Here is a 22041-nt window from a genome sequence, read left to right as displayed (position 1 = left end):
TTTCAATTAAACTTTAATATTTTTGCTTGTTATTGTAACATTGTGTTTTTCTTTTAACATGTCATGCTGACTTGTCCGTGTACAGTGGTGCAAGAAGTGTTCAAAAGCAATACAGTGCACTAGAGCCTAAAGCACAGAAAATACTAAATAAAGTTCAACAACTTCAATCGCCGGGTTGTTTGAGGTATTTCTACAATGAAGTAAGTTCCGGTGACCCCTCTTCATCTCCAGGAATATCAAAAAGAGAGCGGGCAGACGCGAGGGGGCGACGTTGGTCTCTCTAAACACCCTGACAGAGAGAGAGAGAGAGAGAGAGAGAGAGAGAGGGGAGCTGCTCTGAGATCCGACTCCAGTGTCAGCTCGATTCAGTCACACAGCTCCGGCTCAGACATGGGTGGAAATTCATCTAACGTGTCCTCTTTGTTTCTCCTGACTTGTATGGCGAGATGCAGAATCGCGTATCACTCGCTGTTTAATCCGCTGCACAATGGGCACGTCGCTTTGCATTACGGCCGATATTGTTGCGCTCCGTCTATTACATTTGGAATTAGAGACTTATGCTAATTAACTTCAATTACGCTCTTTTTCATCTTTTTGTCATCATCCTCCAAATGCTGTGCAAGTAGTTAGACCCCCACTATTTGTGTCTCCCTCACAACTATTCCATTTGCATATTTAATTTATGCTTTATGAATTAAATTAGCACATGATGCAACTGCATTCCGGTTAAGGCCAGCATGTGAGGGGGGTTAATGATAAGATTGGGAAGTTAGGGGAACTAATAGGCTCCAGGCTATTAGCAACACGGTAGGACTAAAGTATGACGCTTCATTAAGCTGAATTAAAGTAACTCATGTGTGATTCTGCATCTGATGGAACCTTGTATCACACTGATGCTCACTAGCAACCAACACTGGAGATATTGCTTTATTTAAAAAAACGTTTTATTTGTTCCCCCCTTAAGTTGTGCGCACATCTCTCAGAGAGAGAGAGAGAGAGAGAGAGAGAGAGAGAGAGAGAGAGTATGGCCATGGCACTGTGGGGTATTGCGTCACTAGCTGTCTTTACTTGCGCAGGCTCTTTACATGGTGGTCTTTGGCTGTGGGCATCCTTGCTCTATTCTGACTCATGCATTGGTATCAGAGCGGAGCTTTAATACCAAACTGCTGAAATAATTGCGTCAAGGGCAACCTCATGAGGGTCAGGGTTCTTTATTTAGCAAACTGAGAGCCATTTGTCACACTGGAAAAAAAAAAAACCCACAACAACTATGATCATAATAAATATACAATACAATATTTCAGAAATGCCAGCGTCCCCCTGGCAGCTGCAATATTATCTGCACTGATGCCAACTGTCACCCACTATTATTGGACTTTCTTAATTCACTGGATGTGTAAAACATTTAATTTCCCTGCTACAACTGAGGCCGGGCCTGGAGGAGGGAGAGGAGAGGAGAGGAGCGCAGCGGCACTTAACTGGTTTTGTTATGAGGGGCCCGATGTGTGCTCTGGCTGGCGTTGCAGAGCCCCAATCAGGTGCCATTACACCCGGTGTTTGAGAATACCATTGGCTGATGGGGAAAGGAGCTGTGCGCAAAACCAACCCCGCTGCTCACACTCGCCTTACAGAAGCCGAGCTGAGAACATCATCCGCTTTGAGCGCTTAGGCGCAGTGATTACATCCTCACAGAGAGAGGGAGAGAGAGAGAGAGGGAGGGAGACAGAGAGAAAGTCCTGTTATTCGCCAGTCTTTATTTAGAAGTTGCGTTTTGTTTTAGGTTTCGGCGGTGCGTAAATAGGAGTTTTTGCTCTTCTTTTCCTGCTCGTGTGGAATTTCCTATGTTGTTGTGTGACTTTGTGTGAAGAAGGGGCAGTCTGTTCTGTGCACAGGGAGTGTTGGCTATGCGTCCTGGCTCCAGCCTGCAATGTTTGCGCTGACGCCAAAACTCACAGACCGGTGCAGAATTGATTAAAACAGAGAAGCTCGGATCAAATGGCTGTGCTTCTCACAGCTGAAACGACACAATGTTCCACTGACCCGAGGCAGAGGAGAGGAATTTCAGAGTCGGACAGCCTTGTTGCTGTTTATTTCACTGCCTTTTTACGGACAGAGGAAATGGGAAATGCTCATTTCTTGTGAGAAAAAGGAATAACACTTTTTTTTTCTGTTTCGTCTCGAAGTGCACTTTGTGAGAGGGAGAGGAGATGATTTGCTTCATATTCCTGCTCTCCATCCTGGATGGAGCTGTCTCACAGCTACACTACTCCGTGCCAGAGGAGCAGGAGCCTGGCTCCGTGGTTGGGAATATCGCAGAGGATTTGGGGCTGGACATTACCAAACTTTCCGCTCGCCGCTTTCAAACGGTGCCTAGTTCACGAACACCTTATCTGGAGGTGAACTTGGAGAACGGTGCGCTCGTGGTGAAGGAGAAAATTGACCGGGAAGAAATCTGTAAGCAGACCATCCCGTGCCTATTGCACCTGGAGGTGTTTCTGGAGAACCCACTGGAGCTCTTTCGCGTGGAGATCGAGGTGATGGATATCAACGACAATCCACCCAGCTTCCCCGAGACGGACATTTCCGTGGAGATATCGGAGAGCGCCATCCCCGGGACCCGGTTCCCGGTGGAGAATGCCTTCGACCCTGATGTGGGCTCGAACGCGCTCAGCACATATGCCATAACGAATAATAACTATTTTTACCTTGACGTGCAGACGCAGAGCGACGGGAACAAGTTCGCAGAGCTGGTGCTGGAGAAGTCGCTGGACAGGGAGCAGCAGGCGGTGCACCGCTATGTGCTGACGGCGGTGGATGGGGGCATCCCGCAGCGGACCGGGACGGCTCTGCTGGTCGTTAAAGTTCTGGACTCTAATGATAACGCGCCCACCTTTGACCAGACTGTGTACTCGGTTAACCTGCGGGAAAACTCTCCCGTGGGCACTCTGGTTATTCAGCTCAACGCCACGGATGTTGACGAGGGACAAAACGGGGAAATAGTTTATTCTTTCAGCAATCACAACGCCCCGCGGATAAAGGACTTATTCAACATTGATGCCAGAACAGGTAGGATAGAGGTGGCGGGCGAGGTGGACTATGAAGAGAGCAACACGCACCAGATTTACGTCCAGGCTAAAGATCTGGGGGCGAATGCGGTCCCCGCTCACTGCAAAGTGCTGGTCAAACTCGTGGACGTGAACGACAACACACCGGAGATCGGTTTCAGCACTGTGACTGAATCCGTAAGCGAGCAGGACGCCCCGGGCACCGTGATCGCACTTTTCAGCGTCTCAGACCGGGACTCCGGCGAGAACGGACATATGAGCTGCGAGATACTTGGAGACGTTCCTTTCAAGCTCAAGTCGTCTTTTAAAAACTACTACACCATCGTGACCGACGGACCGCTGGACAGAGAGAACACAGACTCCTACACTATCACTGTGGTGGCCAAAGATAAAGGTCAGCCTTCGCTCGCCACCAGCAAGTCCATCAAAGTGCACGTCTCCGATGAGAACGACAATGCGCCCCGTTTTACGCAGGCTGTTTATGATGTGTATGTGACTGAGAATAATGTGCCCGGTGCTTTCATTCACGCTGTGAGCGCTTTGGACCCTGATATAGGACAGAACGCTCTTATTACTTACTCCATATTGGAGTGTGACATACAGGGCATGTCCGTGGACACTTATGTGTCCATAAACCAGGACACCGGCTACCTTTACGCGCTGCGCTCTTTTGATTACGAGCAGCTGAAGGAGTTTAGCTTCATGGTGCAGGCTAAAGACTCTGGTGCTGCTGAGCTCTTCTCCAATGCCACTGTAAATGTGATCATAGTGGACCAGAATGACAACGCGCCCACTGTAATAGCCCCCATCGGTAAGAACGGCACAGCCAAAGAGCACCTGCCGCGCTCTGCAGAGCCCGGCTACCTGGTGACGCGCATCGTGGCCATGGATGCGGATGACGGCGAGAACGCACGGCTGTCCTACAGCATCCTGCGGGGCAACGAGATGGGGATGTTCCGTATGGACTGGAGGACAGGAGAGCTGAGGACAGCCCGCAGGATCTCTCCAAAGCGGGACCCGCAGGGCTACTACGACCTGCTGATCGAAGTGAGGGACCACGGGCAGCCCCCTCTGTCCTCCTCAGCCAGCGTGAGTGTAATATTGGTGGACAGCGTGGTCGAAGGCCGCAGTGGGGATCGTGGCTCGGCCTCCAAGGCAAAGGAGACCTCCCTTGACCTCACCCTAATTCTCATCATCGCCCTGGGCTCCGTGTCCTTCATCTTCCTCCTGGCTATGATCGTGCTGGCCGTGCGCTGCCAAAAGGACAAGAAGCTCAACCTGTACACGTGCCTGCTGGCTGGAGAGTGCTGTCTCTGCTGCGGCTCGTGCTGCAGCAGGCAGGCCCGCGGCCGGAAACAGAAGAAGCTGAGTAAATCCGACATCATGTTAGTTCAGAGCACCAACGTGACGTCAGGGGTCGGGCCCGTGGGGCAGGTGCCCGTGGAGGAGTCTGGTGTGGGCGGCGTGGGAGGGGGCTTCGGCTCCCACCACCACCAGAACCAGAACTCCTACTGCTACCAGGTGTGTCTGACACCTGAGTCCGCCAAAACGGATCTGATGTTCCTCAAACCGTGCAGCCCGTCCCGCAGCAATGACACGGATCACACCAACCCCTGCGGCGCCATAGTCACGGGTTACAGTGACCAACAACCGGACATCATATCCAATGGCAGTATTCTCTCTAATGAGGTAAGAGAAGCCTGAATCAGCTCTAGTCGCCTAGGGCTCCGCTCCGTGCTCACACTCCCGGTGAGATGTGGTAAAAGTGCACAAACGCTTGATGTAAAGGGTTAACCCAATTTTAAAGATCCTCCACACATCAATGGGTCTGCTTCGTGTCAAAAGTATGTTATCCATTCAGGTCACGCGCAGCAAAAGTGGAGAGGATGAAAGAGGTATATGCTATTGACCGGGCTGTTCTGCTCTGTGGCCTTTAATCATTGTCATGCGTAATGTTGATTGGACATGTCAATTGTTACATCTCATGTGGCCTTTTAGTTTTATTCGCTATAGACTGCTGTCAGATCAGTCTTTATGTCGTGCGCAATCGGGTGTGGCAGAGATTCTGACTTTGGGCATAAAGTGCTTACCATTTCCCAATCAGATCACGAAGTCTGGAAGACATGTTTCTTTTTTACGTTTTGTTTTAATTCTATGTTTGGTGATATTGTTTAACGAGCGCGCACGCATGGATGGGCGGTTTTTGTTTAAAAAGTTCATTCAAAATCAGCAGGGTTCATATTTGGGTTACCTGTGTGACAAGGTGTGCCTTGTGTCACAACGAGTCCAAAAATTGTAGTAAAGTGGGGACATAATAACTGCATGCACTGATCAGAAACTTCTCCCGCCAAGAGAACATTTCTGTGCATGCCAGGCAGCTTGGTCACATCAGCAGGCGCCATTAAGTGGCTCTCCTTAAGCCCAGAAAATTTGTAGTTGATGAATCTTTATTAGGTTATAAAATATGTCAAAAAGAAGGGAGGAGACGAGTGGCTTGACGGCCCTGTTTTGTGTTCAGCCTGTGCGTTCTGCTCGGGGGAGCTGTGGAGTTGGGGGGGGGGGGCTTTTTGTTGATTGCGCTGTGGCTGGAGTGGAGCCAGACAGCCAGTCACAGCCTTGCCTTAGCTGTGCGTTAAGTATTCCGTGCACGACCCGGCACGGCAGCACCGTGAACAAAGGTTGTTCAGTTTCAGCATCGGGCGGCTCAATCATTTACGCATTCAATCGCCTCCCTAACCCACTCTCCCCTGCTCCCGTCTCCTATCGCCCACTCACTCACCAAGTGGATGCGCGGCACCGTCGGCACACAGCTTCTGCTAACAAAATCACACATTGACAACCATTGTATGCACATGGGGTCAGTTATGTCCCTCTTATGTAGTAAACACCTCCTTCCTATGCATTTATTAGTGTGTCTGTTTGGCATTAAAAGTGATCAAATGTGTGTTTCTGTGGGTTTTCTAGACAAAACACCAACGAGCAGAACTCAGCTATCTGGTGGACAGACCCAGGCGTGTCAACAGGTAGTCACTCTCACACACACACACACCTTATTATTACCAATGTGCAAAACCTTGTGAGCCACATACCACCATCCAGCATCAGAGGACCTATAACACCCAATAGGCCTCATGGAACCACAACCTATTCACATATCAATAAAATTGAATATTACACCCATCAGTGTGAATCCTGTATATTCCGCATCGTTAATTGTGGCTTTGAGAGGCTACATGGTTCCCAATGTATCCATAACGTTCATCTTCAATTTGGCATCAGTCCCATAACTGACAGAGCAGCGCCTATTAAAGCTCTAATGCTGGATTTCATTACATGCCATGTGTAACATCCAATTTAGACTCTTGACGGCCACCGTGACTGTATTAATGTGGTGTTGATTTCTGGTTCTCCCTCCCTTTCTCCTCCTCTCTGCCCCTCATTTAATCCTCCTTCTCTCCCTTCATCTTCTTCCCCCTGTTTTCCCAACATCGCAATCTCGACCTTTGTCTCCCTCTTCTCTGTCTGACACCACGCTCCTCCCTCCCTCACTTCCCTCACCCTCTCCCAGCTCGGCATTCCAAGAGGCAGACATCGTCAGCTCCAAAGACAGTGGTCACGGCGACAGCGAGCAGGGCGACAGCGACCACGATGCCACCAACCGGGGTCATTCGGCCGGTGAGTCCCCCCCCAAACCACCATTACACACATCACATAATTATACTGTCATTTCAGTACTCACATACACCCACTCTCTCCCCTAATCTGTTTCTATAGTGTGTGTTTGCGACTGTGAATGGGATAATGCTGAATTGTTGGTGCGGATCGGTGACTTTTAATTTCCTTAATTTGAGTGTGCGAATGCCCGGGCTCCGGTGTTGCTGGCTGGCTGGCTGGCATGAACAGGCCCCAGAGGTGTTGATTGTATTTCACACCCGGGTGAAAGGGAGGAAAATTTGGGGAGATTTTCTTTTTCTTTATCTGCCCCGTTGCTGTTCCCTCACTTCTCTCTTTCCAACCCCCGCCACCATTCCGCCAAGCAGCGAGGCAGTGTGAGGCCTGCAGTGCTTCAGTAGCACAAATCAATAGGTTCACCCAGTCAAAAGAAAAGGCATGGAAGCTAAATTGGTATAATGACATGCATTGCAATCAGCCTTGCAGTCGGTGTAATGTACTGCCTTTGCTGGTTATAGATGCAGCTGATCAAGCACATGAGCAGCTTTTGGACCCTTTGTGTTTGTTAGCCACGTCTTTTTTTAGTTTTGCCATAAGTTAAAGCGACGGTAAAATGTTGGAATTAGGGAACATTTCCCCATCCGCACTCTCACTTCAGGTTTATTTACTGACCCTCATTTCTCTTCCCTACTTTACAGTGCAGTAGATTTTTTTAAAACAAGGTTTTAGGTCTTATCATAAGCCTCGCCTTGTTCGCTCTAAAATTCTATTAGGTTAGTACCTGTTTATTGATCAAAGTGGAGTCAGACAAAAAGTGGAGCAATACAAAATCTCATTTCATATTGAATTGCCCTTTCCTTCTGAGGGATTGTTCTACACAGCTCGCGTAAGACCCCTGTCTAGACCGGAGCCTGCCAAATATCATATCAGTGCTGGGAATACAAATAGAGCAGATTAGATAGGTGTTGTAGGATGGTGAATGGCCCTCATCAGGCTCTACGGTGTTTGACATTATTAATGAACCAAGCCCAAATAGAGAGCCAGTATGCAGCAGTGGTAGTGTCACTCCCTGCCCTCGCTGATGAAACAGGCAGGGGGAAGGTCACACTGTGTGAGACTGAAATGCAGAATTGGAAGAAACACAAAGGCAGATCCCTTTATTTATCAAGAATAAAGAGTTTTGCAAAATAAATATTAACGTGGAGCTAGACGTCTTCCATCAGTGTTATCTAGGAATATCTGGAACAGCACAGTCAAGCAGAATTTGGCTGTTTTTTCTTTGCAACTGTGCTAAGTACACCAGAGATGGACATACAGGAAATATAAGAGATAACAAGGTATGTAGGTTGTATGAACATCTGATATAGATCTCAGTCTATTCATATAGCAGGTAACCTCATTCCTCAGTGAGCCCCGACATGATGCTTCGGCCTGCAGCTGCGTTTTAAAACGTATTTAGTGTGCTGCCTTGAGTTTTAAAACATATTTAAAGTGCTGCCTTGAGTTCCTCCTTGCTGGTAACAGGACTGCAGTTATGAACCAATAACATGTTTCCTGAGCTTAATTTGGCTCTGAGCGTGCATGCTGGTTTGGCACTGGCCTGGGAGCGTACCCAGTTGGTGCTGTACTCTGTATTTCATACGAGGAAACCAACATTTGTTCCTCGTGTTGGATTTAGAAGGGAACAGCTTAGCACTCCATGGGAGGTAATATCACACGACTGGTACTTCGGAAAGAGGGACACTTGTGTTTCACAGACCTATGTGAACAACTAACCAGACGGAGTGTGTGTGCGTGGGTGTAAAGGTATACCATTGTGTGATTTAATATGTGGGCGTATACATGATACCTGTATGTAATCTGCTTGTGTTGTGTGTGGGAGAAAACAAAGCCAGGTGATGATGTCTGTATTGAAAAGGTGTTTTTCTTTGAGACGGCACTCTGGGAAGCTTAAATGAGATTCAGTTTGAGAGGAGAGAGTGGTAGCTAGTGCTTGGCACTCTTCCAGGTGTAGATTGCCTCTATAAAGGCATACCTATTGCTCATTTGCCTCTCTGTATGTATATGTGTGACTTATTTTACTGTGTAAATACATATGGAGGGAGGAGAATATTGTTGGTTGTCTCATGTGGGTTGTTTGCTATGTATGTCTATGGTATAGTGTGCGCTCGCCTATAAGAGCTTTATGCCGGGTGCATGTTCTTCAGTTTTGCAGGAAGGCGGTGGAGAGCCAAACTGAATACGCCTGAGCCAAGGCTATGTATAGACCACATGTATTTATAAATGTATATATCGTGTACATAAGCAAATCCGTGTGTGCACATGCATACAGACGCATATCTTTTGCATGCATTGACAGTATATATATTTGCATTCTGTGTGTGTGTCTGACACACATATTCTCCACCAGGGTTTGTGGCAGGGTCTCATCCTTCATTCTGTCTCCCCCACACGTTGGCTCTCCGCAACACTCGGCTGATCAGTAATTCATTTCGAGAACCTTTGCATAGCAATTATCAAAGGAGGGTTAGAGGCAAGGTTTCCTCACGGGACCGCACGGCACACTCTCCTTTTTGGTGCACCTCGGAATATTTCAAATCAAGGGAAAACCATTTCCAGTTGGCATATCATCAACTACACCTGCCGTAGCTTCCCGCTCGGCCGCTCGTCTGACACTTTAGAAAATAAGTCTCCTGACGTGGTTTTAAATCAAAGGGACACTGCCTGTGAGGCTGGGATATCAGCGGATACCTTTAAAAAGTGGGCAAATGGCTTTTCTGAGAGCAGCGTGTCTGGAGTGAGGCACTGCTGCGTCAGGAGCCAAAGCACTATTGATTGACTACTACACCTTTTACCTCCCCACACCCACTCTATTTTTTTTAGGTTGCTTGATTCAAATTAGATGCTGTTTTCCTCATTATTTCCCTCATCATCCTAATAGGACATGGCGGCAAGAGTGAGCAAGCAAAACAGAAAAGGTGACAGCGAAGAGAGGATAAAATATGCATCAGTGAAAAAAATGTGGCATCTCAGAAACCTTCGATCAGCTGTGGAAGGCTGCGTGACGGCTGGGAGACTGGAAATGATCATTATCATGACGTTTGTTTTGGTGAGAACAACAGCCGTGACAAATGGGACAATTAAATCACTGTGGCAACGGTGTATTAGATGGCTGATTATGAATTAGTGGCGGGCACCGTGTTGCAGTTTCCCATGTCAGTGAGCTGTCAGAGGAATTTAGCATACAGGGCTTTGAAACAGCCTCCTCTCAGGCCCTAAATACTGACAAAACTGGGGGTACAGTCTATGATCCATGAGACCAAAAAAGAAGGTCTCAGGTTGATTTCAAAAGCTCACAAATGAAAGAGTGAAAGAAATGAAGAGGCCCTGCTCAATGTGATGGAAAAAAGGTAAAAAAGGGCACACAAAAGACAATAACGTTGCTTACATATGGATAAAATGACAAAAATAAAGGAAATAAAAGGCAATTTAACAGAAAACCTTCACTCAAGAAGAGATCTTCAGTTCTGTTGTCAAAAGAGTAGTCAGACTGCAACTAATGATTATCTTCATCATCGATGTGTCTGAAAACAGATAAAAACGCTTCCCAGAATTGAAGGTGAAATTGCAATCCGAAACCAAAGAAGGTATTCAGTTCAATCAAGATAATCAAATCCTTGTATTTGTGAAGCAAATGTTTGGCATGGAAAACGACCCAACTTGAAGAATGATCATCATCATTGATCAATCATTCAATCAGGAGAAATGAGAGCAGAATGCTTCCTACAATGTACAATCTCTAAGGGGGTTGATATTGTTCACACTCATATTTTCAAAGCCCACTATCAGAGAATAACCTAAAAAAGAGTGAGGTATCTCAGTGTGACATGAAAAAGTAAAAATCTCTTACAGAAAATAGGATAAAAACATTGCCTCGTGAAAATCCATTTGTATTTTGCCCGTAACAAGTGGACATATCACCACTTCTTCTGAGCTGACTGGCTTGTTAAATATCAATAAAAGTCACAGTAAAGAAAACAGAAAGATCAATCAATTCGATTAACTAATTCACAAGACTATTTTGATTCATACAACATGTATTTCTTGTCTCACACAAACCAGGTAAAAAAAAAATAAAAATCATTTTAATAATTTGTTTAAGGTAGCTGGAGGATGGAGTGTATTCACTTTATCATAGTTCTGTGTGGAAACGAATCAAAACTACACAAAGAACAGGCGATGTACTGATTACCAATACACATCTTGTCAAGTATCTTGATGAATGTGTTCTTCGTATGAATAGGTAGTGCTTTTTGAATGAACTGAATAGCAAATTAAGTGTTTCCAACCCTGAAATAGATGAAAAGGAGGACACAAGCCTCAGTACTAATACATATGAATACACCTCAAATAGGCTGAAAACACAAGAAGAAAAATGAAAAAGATGATTTCTCATTGCCTCAGAGAGGGGCCTTGGATATTTATTACTGAAGTTGAACAGGAGGAAGTAAGACTAATGGAAAACTCAGAAAAGTCCTGGGAGTCATAAACATACTTTGGCCATAAGTAACACACATATCATCCTTACTGCCCAGAGATTTAACATCTGCTCCAGCCAGGCTAAACTTCCTACAAAAAACACGATGTCAAGATAGTTGGGTAGGCTCAAAGTGAGCTCAGGTGTTCAGAATTCCGCATTATATGTATCGTTTTGGCCATCATTCCTGTCAGTAACTAATCACCAAGTCCATTGCTGAGATGTGAGGATGCAGTCATGTAGCTACAACAATCTAACAGGGTTTAACCATGTTAGCCAAGTTTATTTGGAGGAGAAAACAACAGATTATCATTGCACATTGCGTACATTTTAATTGCACTCACTATCAGTTGTACTTCCAAATGAAGCTGTTCACTGGTTCACAACCTCATCCACAGACAAATTAGCTACTTAGCAACTCAATCCGCTTGCATTGTTCTTATTGCAACTAGCTAAAATGCGTAAAAAATGAAAGAGAAGAGTTTATTTGGAGGAGGGCGAGGACATAAAAGGCCTAATTATGTGCTCCAATATAAAAAAAATTGACTAGCCTAACCTCTAATCCTATTTGCCAGTCTGCACGGGAGGTAAACCCGCCTAACCTGTTAGCTTGTGCTACCTATCTGATTCTGTGTCCGTTTCTTGCCCCCTCTGACACCGCTGTAGCAATACCACCATGCTCTCAATTACTCTGGTGAGTACAATGTTCACTGAAATGGTATCCAAAACTAAGAAATTAACACCTGAGTTGTAATAAACTAGAATTACCCTTAGATAGTGCAGCCAATAGTAGGCCTGTACATGCTTGTGTCTGAGACATAGTCTGGTCAAGGCTTTATGTTATAGCTCACTGCATTCAAAGAGTAGACTAAGTGATGAAAAGTGTACAAAATAGAGATCGATAATCGGTGGTCATCCAGAACCTTCAGTATCTAAGGGCCGTTATTAATCAAACAGACACTGTTAGGGCAAGCGGCCATCTTGGCTCTCTTTCCCAGCCCAGTTGCTGTGCAACAAACATCAAAAATGGTAGCTGCCTCTCAGAGACTCAGAACAATTTCTCTGTCTGTCATTATTGGATATGGCGGGAACCATCTTGCTCTGTTTTGGCCCTGGGAGGTCTCTGGTTTACTCATCACAGCTTCGCTGGCCAACTTGTGTAAGGAAGCTATGCTACTCCCCTGCTGTCCTGAGCTGCTGTCCAAATATTGACGTTTTGTGTCTGCATTCTCTCCGGAACAGTGGAGGACAAGATGAAAAACAGAGACACCCTCCACCTGGGGGACGAGGGTTTTTTTTTTCGAGAGCGAAAAAGAGATAAAGAGAGAGGAAGAAACGGGCAGAGAGGATTAAACGTTAGAGAAAATAACAAGAGACACAGAAGGAGGGAAAGAGACACAGAGGGACTAATAGAGACGGAGGGAGGGAGACAGACAGACAAATGAGTGCAGGGAGGGAAGGGCTGCAAACTGGAGAGTAGCAGATATATACCCACAGAGTGAATTCAAACATGGGGTTCGTGTTTTCCCAGGATTTGTTTTCCTTCATTTCCCCGCTCCCAGTTGCTGGATGTATGTCAGCCAGCGCAATTAGTCAAATCACACCGACGTGGGATTTCGGAAACACTCAGAGATGTAATGGGGGAAAAAAAGCTGTGAAAAAAACGAACAGAAGTGCTGATTGCTTATTAGCAAGTAGATTGTGTTTGCATTGTGTAGCGTAGTTTACGTCTGTGTGTGTGTTTGTTAGTGTGTGTGTGTGTGTGTGTGTGTGTGTGTGTTCGAGCGTGCGCGTGTTCTTCCTGCCTGATGAGGTCACGATGAGAGATAGCGCTGCTGGCAGGGCCTGTCATTGCCAGTCACTGTTTTGGTTGTTGTTTTGCTTCCTGCCCGAGGAAGAAAAGGTGCTTCACGGGAATCAACAGCCACTGGGTGTCATGTGGTGTCATGGCCTGTCTGTCTGTTTACTTGTGTACATTTACATATATCTGCGTTAAGAGAGTATTTTTAAGTGTGTGTGTGTGTGTTTGCAAGCATATATGTGTTGATGTTGCTGTTTTTTAAGAGTGAGCCGGCAGGAGGAAAAATCACTGAGGAGTTTGGGAGCTTGTGACAAGAGTGTCTCCGAGCCTGATGTACGGTAAACAGTGACTGCTGCAGACTATGTTTACCAATCATATCCTGAGCACAAAACACAAAAAAAAGTCCTTATGCCTGCTTGATAATACACTGAGATATGAGAAAGATGGAACAAACGGAGCTTTCTCTTAATCCCTCGACATTAACTCTCCATCTTTGTCTGTGTGCTTTTCTGCACACTTGCATGTGTGTTTGGTTTTGCACCTGTGCTTTAGTCGTTCTGCTGATTCCTTTGTTGGTACAATTAGGAGCATGTGCATTGTGGCTACCAACTGTTTTATCAGTGCAAACAGCACAGAGATGATTGGAGGGCCCGAGGTCAAAAGCCTTGCGTGTCCACAGAGGAAATTAATTTGTGAAAAGTCCATTAAAAGGCTAAAGACCAACTGTAAGATGGGAATGAGCAGAAATACAATGATTTCAATGCCAACAGCCTTTAAAGACTAATATACAAATATACATTAGTGTCAGAGGTGAATCGGAGGTGAATGCAAGAAAACGCCACTCAAATCTGAATTAGCATTTACACAGATCTCCGAGCATAGCTCTCCTGGACTGCTCTTGTTGGAAATTTTGAGATCGCTTGTTTTGTTCACCGGATCACGGTGTCTATTCTAGAGTACAGAGCTGCCATTGACCCACAACCCAAATGTGCAAGGTGGTGATAAAAACAAACGAACCGTTTGGCTGCAAAAGCACTGACTGGTGCTGAATCTGTGGACCATGCAGGCAGATGAGACAGAGGTAAACAGACATATTTAAAACTTGCTGAATCAAACACAGTATGTTAAATGAAATAAAAAGAAAGAAGCTGTCAGCTCTCACATGCAGCCATTTGCCCTCAGTGCCGGTTTTGCTGCAGTTTTACTCAAGTAAATAACCCAGAGCAGTTTCAAAGCAGGTATAGGCTCCATAAATCCCAAATGAAAGGAAGATTGAGCTGTTAATCCTCAGCTGATATAATTAACAGTCAAAGTTTAAAGCCCCCCTCCTCTAAAAAAATATATTTCTGGTCTTGTTCCTACAGTGTGATGTTTGAGCTTCACTGTGCAGAATGCTGTATGTGCAGAGTTTGACACTAGAAGAATGTTTTCAACTTTCATCTGCTGAACGTGTAATGTTTCTCTGTGTTCACAAAAAAATAATCAGATTTTGAGGGGCGGGACCTATGAGCATGATTTGTGACATCACAAATAGTTCAACCCTTGTCCATCCATCATACAAGAGTGATGTAGAAACTCGAAGCCACCACAGTAAAGTAGGAGACATCTTGTGTCCAAGCAGGAAAACTTTAGAAATTAACAAAATCTGCATAGTCATAGATTGTAGAATTTTTTAATGAGGTAGAAGCAGTTGATTTTGCTCTTTTAAGGATTTTAATGTGGAAATAATATATAGTAATACTACATATATATATATTATATGATAATTAAATAATATACGTATATTAGTAATACAGTATTATTATATATATATACTCACTACGTATATACACAATTAAATTCGAAACTCATTTCTGCTTCTACATTCCTCACATTTCTATCTCTTATTTCACTTGTAGCCCTCATTGTTACCCTCGGCTCTAAACTGACACAGCGCTGCCTGGATGCTAAAGAACATTTCAATATGACAGGGGTTAAAGTAGACATAGTATGGAGATTTTTTTTTTCATATCTGGTACTTAAATCAAATTCCTCTCTCCTCTGTGTAACTCTCCGTATCCATCTGCAGGCGGGTCTCCCCTGTTTTTCTGGCCATTGCTCTTTCCATCTGCGATTGCCCAGGTCTCCCCCTCATCCTTTCCTTATGGTCTGCAGTCTTGCCTGCTTCTCCTGCCTGGCTGTCTGCCGAAATCTGTGATCCCCCGTCTGTTTGGCTGCTGTTCTTGTCTGTGAGCTCGACGTCTTTCTGCTCTCTGCCATGCACAGTCTTTGTTGCCTGTCCTCCTCCCCCGGTGAGGCCCCCCTGAATTGCCCAACACGATTAGAGCGCAAAATGCCTACACCAAATGCAAAAAATTAGGAATCCCAAGCAGTCGGTAGTTCTCAGACAGATTGTTGACAGATGCCTGTTGTTAATAATGTGCTGTGTGGTGTTTTATGGTGTGCACTGGAATGCAAATTTGCGGATTAGAATAATTCGTAATATTATAAGCAAAATTGAACGTCAAAAAATGTGTTTTGGTTTTAAGGTTCTGGTACTGATTATAATATTATCTCAGATTTTGTGGTGCTTTGATTGGAGCGAGTTGAAACACCGTCCTCTACTTGCTTATTCTTTTTTTTCTGCTAATTTTTCAATTCCATTCGGGTCTTACGATGCCTAGTTTCACAAGGGTTCTTTTCTTGGGTTTCAAAACCGCTGGGGGACAACAATGAAGATAAATAATAAACAAAAAAAACGCAAAACAAACCAAATCTATTTCCACACCATAAATCAATGCTACTCTTTCTGCTGTTCAGAAAAAACAGATGCTAAATCTCTTTAGTATAACAGTTCACATTAAGAAATGATGATGAAAATTGGCTTATCCATACTTGCCATAATAAAAGTAGCCCAATAACAAACTTGCAATGCAATTCCGTGCTGTAATGTTAACTGCACTGATCTTAAAATCATCGTTTAGTTTTCCTTGGATAAGGGATGATAGGTAACATCATATTTGCATCTTTACCAACAAGGACCCTTTGCTTTAACGCTTTCATTTCTGACAAACATATACCCCAATATCCAGCTGGACTACAAAACTCACACGATTCTTCGTGTTATCCCACACCAACAGGTACCGCTGCCCAGGTTTGCATACGCAGGCGGCGCGAGAGCAACACGCGCGGATAAACACAGAACTCACACTCGGCCTGCAACTCACCTGGTTCTGCGGTTGAGTTTATCTCGCGTCTGGCACCTGCACAGCTAAACACACGTGAAGCGGCGACTCATCCTGCATGGCACCATACTCACAACATTTTTCACATCACTCATCTCTCCCTGCGCTCTCCATCTGATGATGGAGGCGGACCAGAAGGGGACACTGTTAAAGAGGATTCTAGTAAGAAAATAAGATTTTTAAAAGAAGAGTGTAGATTAGCGCCCCTTGTTCTAGTTGTCTAAGAGACCCAGTTGATATGATTTTACCAAATAATGCAGTGTTTTAGCAGCGTTTGTTGTTTTATTTTTTACCCAAAGTTTTAGTCTTGTTAAAAGGGCCCAGCTGTGGTCAGAGGCAGAGCGTCGTCCCCCCCCAAATCGGAAGGTTGTTGGTATGATCCCCCGGCCTCCTCCTGCGCACCGTGTCGAAGTATCCTTGAGAAGATAACTGAACCCCAAATTGCTCCGATGCATAGCATGCGTGTGTGAAATGAATGAATGTGTCTTCTGCGCCGATGGCTTTGCCAATCCGGCCAACTGTGTCGACATGTGTGTGAAAGGGTGAATGTGGCATGTAGTGTAAAAGCGCTTTGAGTGGTCGGAAGACTAGAAAGGCTCTATACAAGTACAGGTCCATTTACCATTTACCATTAAATTGGCATATTGTAGGAACATGTCTGAAATGCACAGACCAGTAGAGCAGCAGCAACCAATCTGACAGAACAAACAAAACAAAAGTGAAAACACTGACAATCTACACCACCGCTTTTATGACGAGTGATGTTTTCTCTGCGCTTGCCTCTCACACTGTAGGTAGAGATAATCCATAATCTGTGACAGGCTGATGTTTTGAGATTTAGTCTAAATATGCAGGGGGAGAAGTTGGACAGGACATGTACTTTCTTTAAAAAAAACATTTACCATCCTATATTATGGCAGAAAATATGAAGTGAATATTTCATGTTGAATTGATCTTCTATGATTATTAAAAGTGATAAACAGTATTCTCCCTTGGGAATGATCCCTTGTCTCTGTGTGTACACACTCTGCATAAGCTTATCTTTCTCTGTAGCCTAATATCTATTGATAGGTATGTGCTTACATGGCATTGTTTGTGTGTGTGCACTCCTGCTTTTAGTAATAGAGGAACAGTGGCGTTATCAGTCAGGTGGATCAGTAGAATAGATTTAAGTAAGTGGACCCTTTGATCTGAAGCCTCAGGGAATTACGGATTACAGGCTGTCTGTTTTTTTTTTGTTTCTCCATCTCCCGTTTTCTGCCTCTCTTCCCTGATTTATCCTCTCCTTCCCCCCTCTCACCCTAAACTGCTCTTCTCCTGCTTTGATCCGACGCTTCCCCACATTTCCCTGGCTTCCCTGGAAAACCGGGAAAACTATAAATCCAATCTGCACACGAGCAGAGAATGGCTGCAGAGTCTCATTATTATGATGACTCTGTTCATGTCTCTTGTTCCTTTTATAATCTCTCTCTCGTACTCTTTCTTTCCCCTCGTCCTACTCTCTTTATTCTCTCTAAGAGAGTGCAATTAACATAACTGGTACCTCTTTCATGCTGGCCGTGCGAGTGTGTGTGTGTTATTCCATTATATCATTTCAGATGTTAATTTAATCTTTTTTTTATGTTGACGTTTTGTTTTTGGCAGTAGCTCTGTGTCAATTACACACTTTGTCGGTTTGTATAGGGATGATTGACATTAGAGTGTGATTACGCAGACAGTGAATATTTTGTTGGTTTTTGTGGCGCATTTCTTAAGATAATTGTCGCCGTTTTTTGTGCAAGGATGATGGAATATGGATTCACAGTTTGTCTCTTGGTGTTTGGGAATCAATTGTGAGTCTGAGGATGTTGATGTGGAGAGGGGGTGAAATGTTTTCGCAACACCACATCATTTTGATTGCACATTTCATTCGGAATGAATGAGGTGAGGAGAAAAACAAACAATTCGCTTCATCAATGTTGGCCTTGTCTCTTTGATGAATAGCTTTTGCTGCACTTTTTCTGCTCGCGACATTGGCAAATGATTGCTAACTTATGTTCTCTCTTCTGGTCTCTTTCTCTCATCTCCCCCTCCATCTTGCCTTTCCCCTCAAAACACTTCTCCTCAATGCTCCCCCTATTTTTTTTCTCCTTTTACTTATCATCCCTTATATCTCTGTAATCTCCTATCCACATTTCTACCTTTTCATCTCTCCCTGCCTTATGCCGCTTCCACTTCCCACTCCTCTATCTCTATCCTCTGTGCAGGCGCTGACCTGTTCTCCAACTGCACGGAGGAATGCAAAGCCCTGGGCCACTCCGACCGCTGCTGGATGCCGTCCTTCGTGCCATCTGACGGGCGCCAGGGGCCGGACTACCGCAGCAACCTGCACGTCCCCGGCATGGACGCCACGCTGCCCGACACTGAGGTACCCTCCTCCGTCAACCTCTCCGACCAACTCACCATGACCTCGTCCGCCGCTTCGTCCAACGATAGGTCATTCTCCACCTTTGGCAAGGACGGTCAAAGGTCACAGTCACACCACAGCCTTCACCATCACCTCCATCAGCAACAGCAGCAGTACAGCTCCAGCACGCTAGAGAGGAAAGAGTATGATAGGGGGACCCTACCGTACAAACCCACCTTTCTCTGTGAGTATCAGTATGAAAGTTCCCTGGGACCCTATGACTTTGGTCTGGTCCAGTACAGATACTAAAGGAGGGGACAATGAATCCGCCTCTTGATTCTGATCTGGACTTTTTATGTTGTTCATCAACTTTTATTTCTTCTATTTTTGAGGAGTTTTTAAAAATACAGCTTTATGATTTGTTGTTTTGCTTTGTTTTTGTTTTTAAATAAATTATAATTTATTTTGTAGAATGTAAAATGTAATCTGTCATTGCTAATCCCCCTCCAAAAACCCATTCTGAAAAATTCAATATAACCCTATCCTAACCCTAAACACTGTCTGTAAACATGTGATTTTATTATAAAATAAACCAAATTTGAATTGGACTCATGTTAACCTGCTGTGGCCCCTTTTTCTTTTTTTTTCATTTTCTCTAAATTTCCCCTCAAAATTCTTTCCAGTCAGCCTTTTTATCTGATGCTCATATTAGTAAAGGTCACTAACACAAGCACACGTCACCTTTCTATTCTTGCCATCTACAACACACCTACATTGAAACGCTGTTTGTAGTTTGAAACATGATTTAAGCGCATAGAGAGGGACTATAAGATAGACCATCTCATGTTGTAAAGGACATATTTTTCCATTTGCTTAACAACTGAGTTTTGCTCGAGCACCATGACTTCCCTACTGAATAGCTTGAAAGGTGAAACACACAACCCACGCTCCTTCTTTTTCACAAGGATTGAGGTCCATTTTGTTCTAAAAAGGACATCTCGCGTATCTAAACTCGCTTGCTTGTGGATCAATACCTGACATAAAGAAGGGTGGGTGAGGTGAGCTGTCACCCCTGAGGTTGAGATTCTTCAGTGGAAAAGTGGCACACACACAAGTTTATGTGCAAGAAAGGAGGGGAACTATTACAACATGAGGAGTGTTTAATCTGGCAAATGAAAAATATTGATATCCATTGGAATAAAATTGAGTATCCAGCTTGCATTTCTAAAGAAGCAGAATGGGACTCTTTAGAAAAAGGATGGCAGGACACTTCTTGCTGCATTCAATTGCTTTCCAAGCTTCACATTACATGAATATTCTATTAGCTCTAAGAGTAGAGAATGGATTCGATATACACATTCAGTAGAGAAGTCATTTCCAGTCAAGTCACCACCATGTTAACCACCATTCTCCATGATACTGCATGCTGACTGTGGGCCGTCTCTCAGGTAAACGATGAGCACCATAACCTGCTTCTTTTTTTTCTTTTCTTTTTTTCCCCCTTCCTTGTTTGTGACTTAGCAAACAGAGCCAAGCAATCTTCCTCTTGCACATCAGGGCTGTGTGAAAAATAATTTGTATTTAGCCTTTAGGTACTAGAGCCTGCTTTGCTCCAAATATAGCTGCCTGCGCGTCTGCTCATCTCGTTTGCCTTGCAGGGTTAGGATAAATGCACTCTTTATTTGCTCGGTCCAGAACCCACAACTTTATTATATTTCATTTTACTTTTTTGATTTACGATTTCACCCGTTTTTTCCTGGTCTGTTGAAATAAATTGACCCCGTGCTGCCACGGCAAAGGTTTTGTTGTTCATCAGTCTGTAAAAAGATGAGAACAGTCCCAGAGGCTGAGGCTCTATTAACCAATAGGCATCATGTTCTACTTTTAAAAATAGCACCCTATGCTACTAGTGGCTACGGTAATGCTCTGATCACCAGGGTTGCCTTGATAAAGGTTTTATAAATGTTTAATGATCCATTTATAGATAATTAATGAAGCAATTAGTGCTCTGTGTATTTTCTATGCATGCATTATGTAGCCACCAAATCTTTAACATTTATCTTCGCTGATGGACATGTTTTTTACCCAATTCCCAAATTAGTTTTACCATTACACTGCGAGGACCAGCCTTTAGGGTATATAAATAACTTCACAGAGAGTCCTTTGTGGCATGTATCCTTCAAGAGACGGTATTTCGAGCCGGTTGTGTCACTAAAAAGTCTCGAGGGACTGGGTGCCATTTGTCTTAACGAGTATGTTCTCTGTCTTTTCAGCCCGCAAAAGGATTTGCTAGCTCGTTCCATGTGGACCTGTCGGAGACAGCGTGAATTTCTGTACTAGACCACCAACACTGATGCTAGAGACAGCGAAATAAAACTAAACAAACAGCAACCTGGACAACAGCAACCTTGGTTAAGCTTCATTATCTTGGGTGGCGAACTGTAACAAAGCCTTGGCAGTGGTCGCTGAGGGAGGAGGAGAGAAATAAATACTGAGTAGCTGTAAACCTCTAGATATCTAAGGAGCAATCCAAGGCCTTATTCCTCTCAGCAGGACTGAGACCGGGGCCGCAACACTCAACATGTGAAAATTATAAAGTCATCAGCAGACAGAAGAGAGGAACTGAAATGAACGGAGGAATACAAAACAAGGAGAGGAGTGACTGATTAACTCACAGAGGTGTTTTTGTTTTGTTTTTTGACTGAGGAGTTAGCCTCTAGAGATCTGTGTGTGCCTGTTTACATTAAGAAAAAAACTAATGTTTCTGTACAAACTTTAACCAATGTCACACGGAACCCTTTAGCTATTTCTATGGTCACCACTAAGCCAACTGTACAGAGACTGTGNNNNGGGGGGGGGGGGGGGGAGGCCGACAGCCAGAGAGAAAGCGAGAGACTGAGAGAAAGACAGACAATAAGACAGAGAGAGAGAGAGAGAGAGAGCTTGTGTGGTTGTTGTACAGGTATAAAATGAGAGAAAAAAAGAAGGAAAAGAGGACGAGCAGAGATGATGTGCAGTACTATAAATTCTGTATCTCCGGTTTTTTGACTTGACTGTCTTTATATAACTTCTCTTTTTTGTTTCTGTTGTTCTTTCTGTGTGGTTAAAGTGTGCAGACTAACATATTCCAGCTTACCGTTACAGACAGGAACATGCGGTCCGGAGATGGGTTCAGTCCTCTTTCAAGTTTAGCCACTTCAGGAAGGAGATTTAAACAAATACACTGCGTAGAAAAAGGAGCAGAAACAATCCTCATGTTCAGTTTGTCAATAAAATATCACAAATGAATGTTCTCATTTCTAAACTAGCGACTAACTGTTCTCCAAGTTCCTTCCTGAGCTGACTGCAGAGAAAGT

The 22041-nt window shown here is 44.3% G+C and overlaps 1 protein-coding gene across 3 annotated transcripts; it reads left to right on the top strand.

Moving 5' to 3' along the window:
* Positions 1-1633: 1633 nt before the first annotated feature.
* On the top strand, positions 1634-21525 carry pcdh10a (protocadherin 10a). 3 transcript variants are annotated; one of them, XM_035660803.1, is made up of 5 exons: positions 1634-4754; positions 6030-6088; positions 6634-6740; positions 18546-18706; positions 20959-21525. In XM_035660803.1, the coding sequence occupies exons 1-5, from the start codon at positions 2208-2210 to the stop codon at positions 21010-21012; spliced, it is 2928 nt and encodes a 975-aa protein (XP_035516696.1). In that variant the 5' UTR covers positions 1634-2207; the 3' UTR covers positions 21013-21525. The 3 variants fall into 3 exon arrangements, with proteins under 3 accessions (XP_035516696.1, XP_035516695.1, XP_035516694.1); XM_035660802.1 differs by having other exon boundaries at positions 18546-18929; XM_035660801.1 differs by lacking the exon at positions 20959-21525 and having other exon boundaries at positions 18546-18994.
* Positions 21526-22041: the final 516 nt, after the last annotated feature.

This window comes from Morone saxatilis, unplaced genomic scaffold (assembly GCF_004916995.1).
Source record: "Morone saxatilis isolate NCDOM2014 unplaced genomic scaffold, NCSU_SB_2.0 Contig17, whole genome shotgun sequence".
NCBI classification, from domain to species: Eukaryota; Metazoa; Chordata; class Actinopteri; family Moronidae; genus Morone; species Morone saxatilis.
Note: the sequence above shows the minus strand (reverse complement) of the source record. Positions and strands in the feature narration are given on the sequence as shown.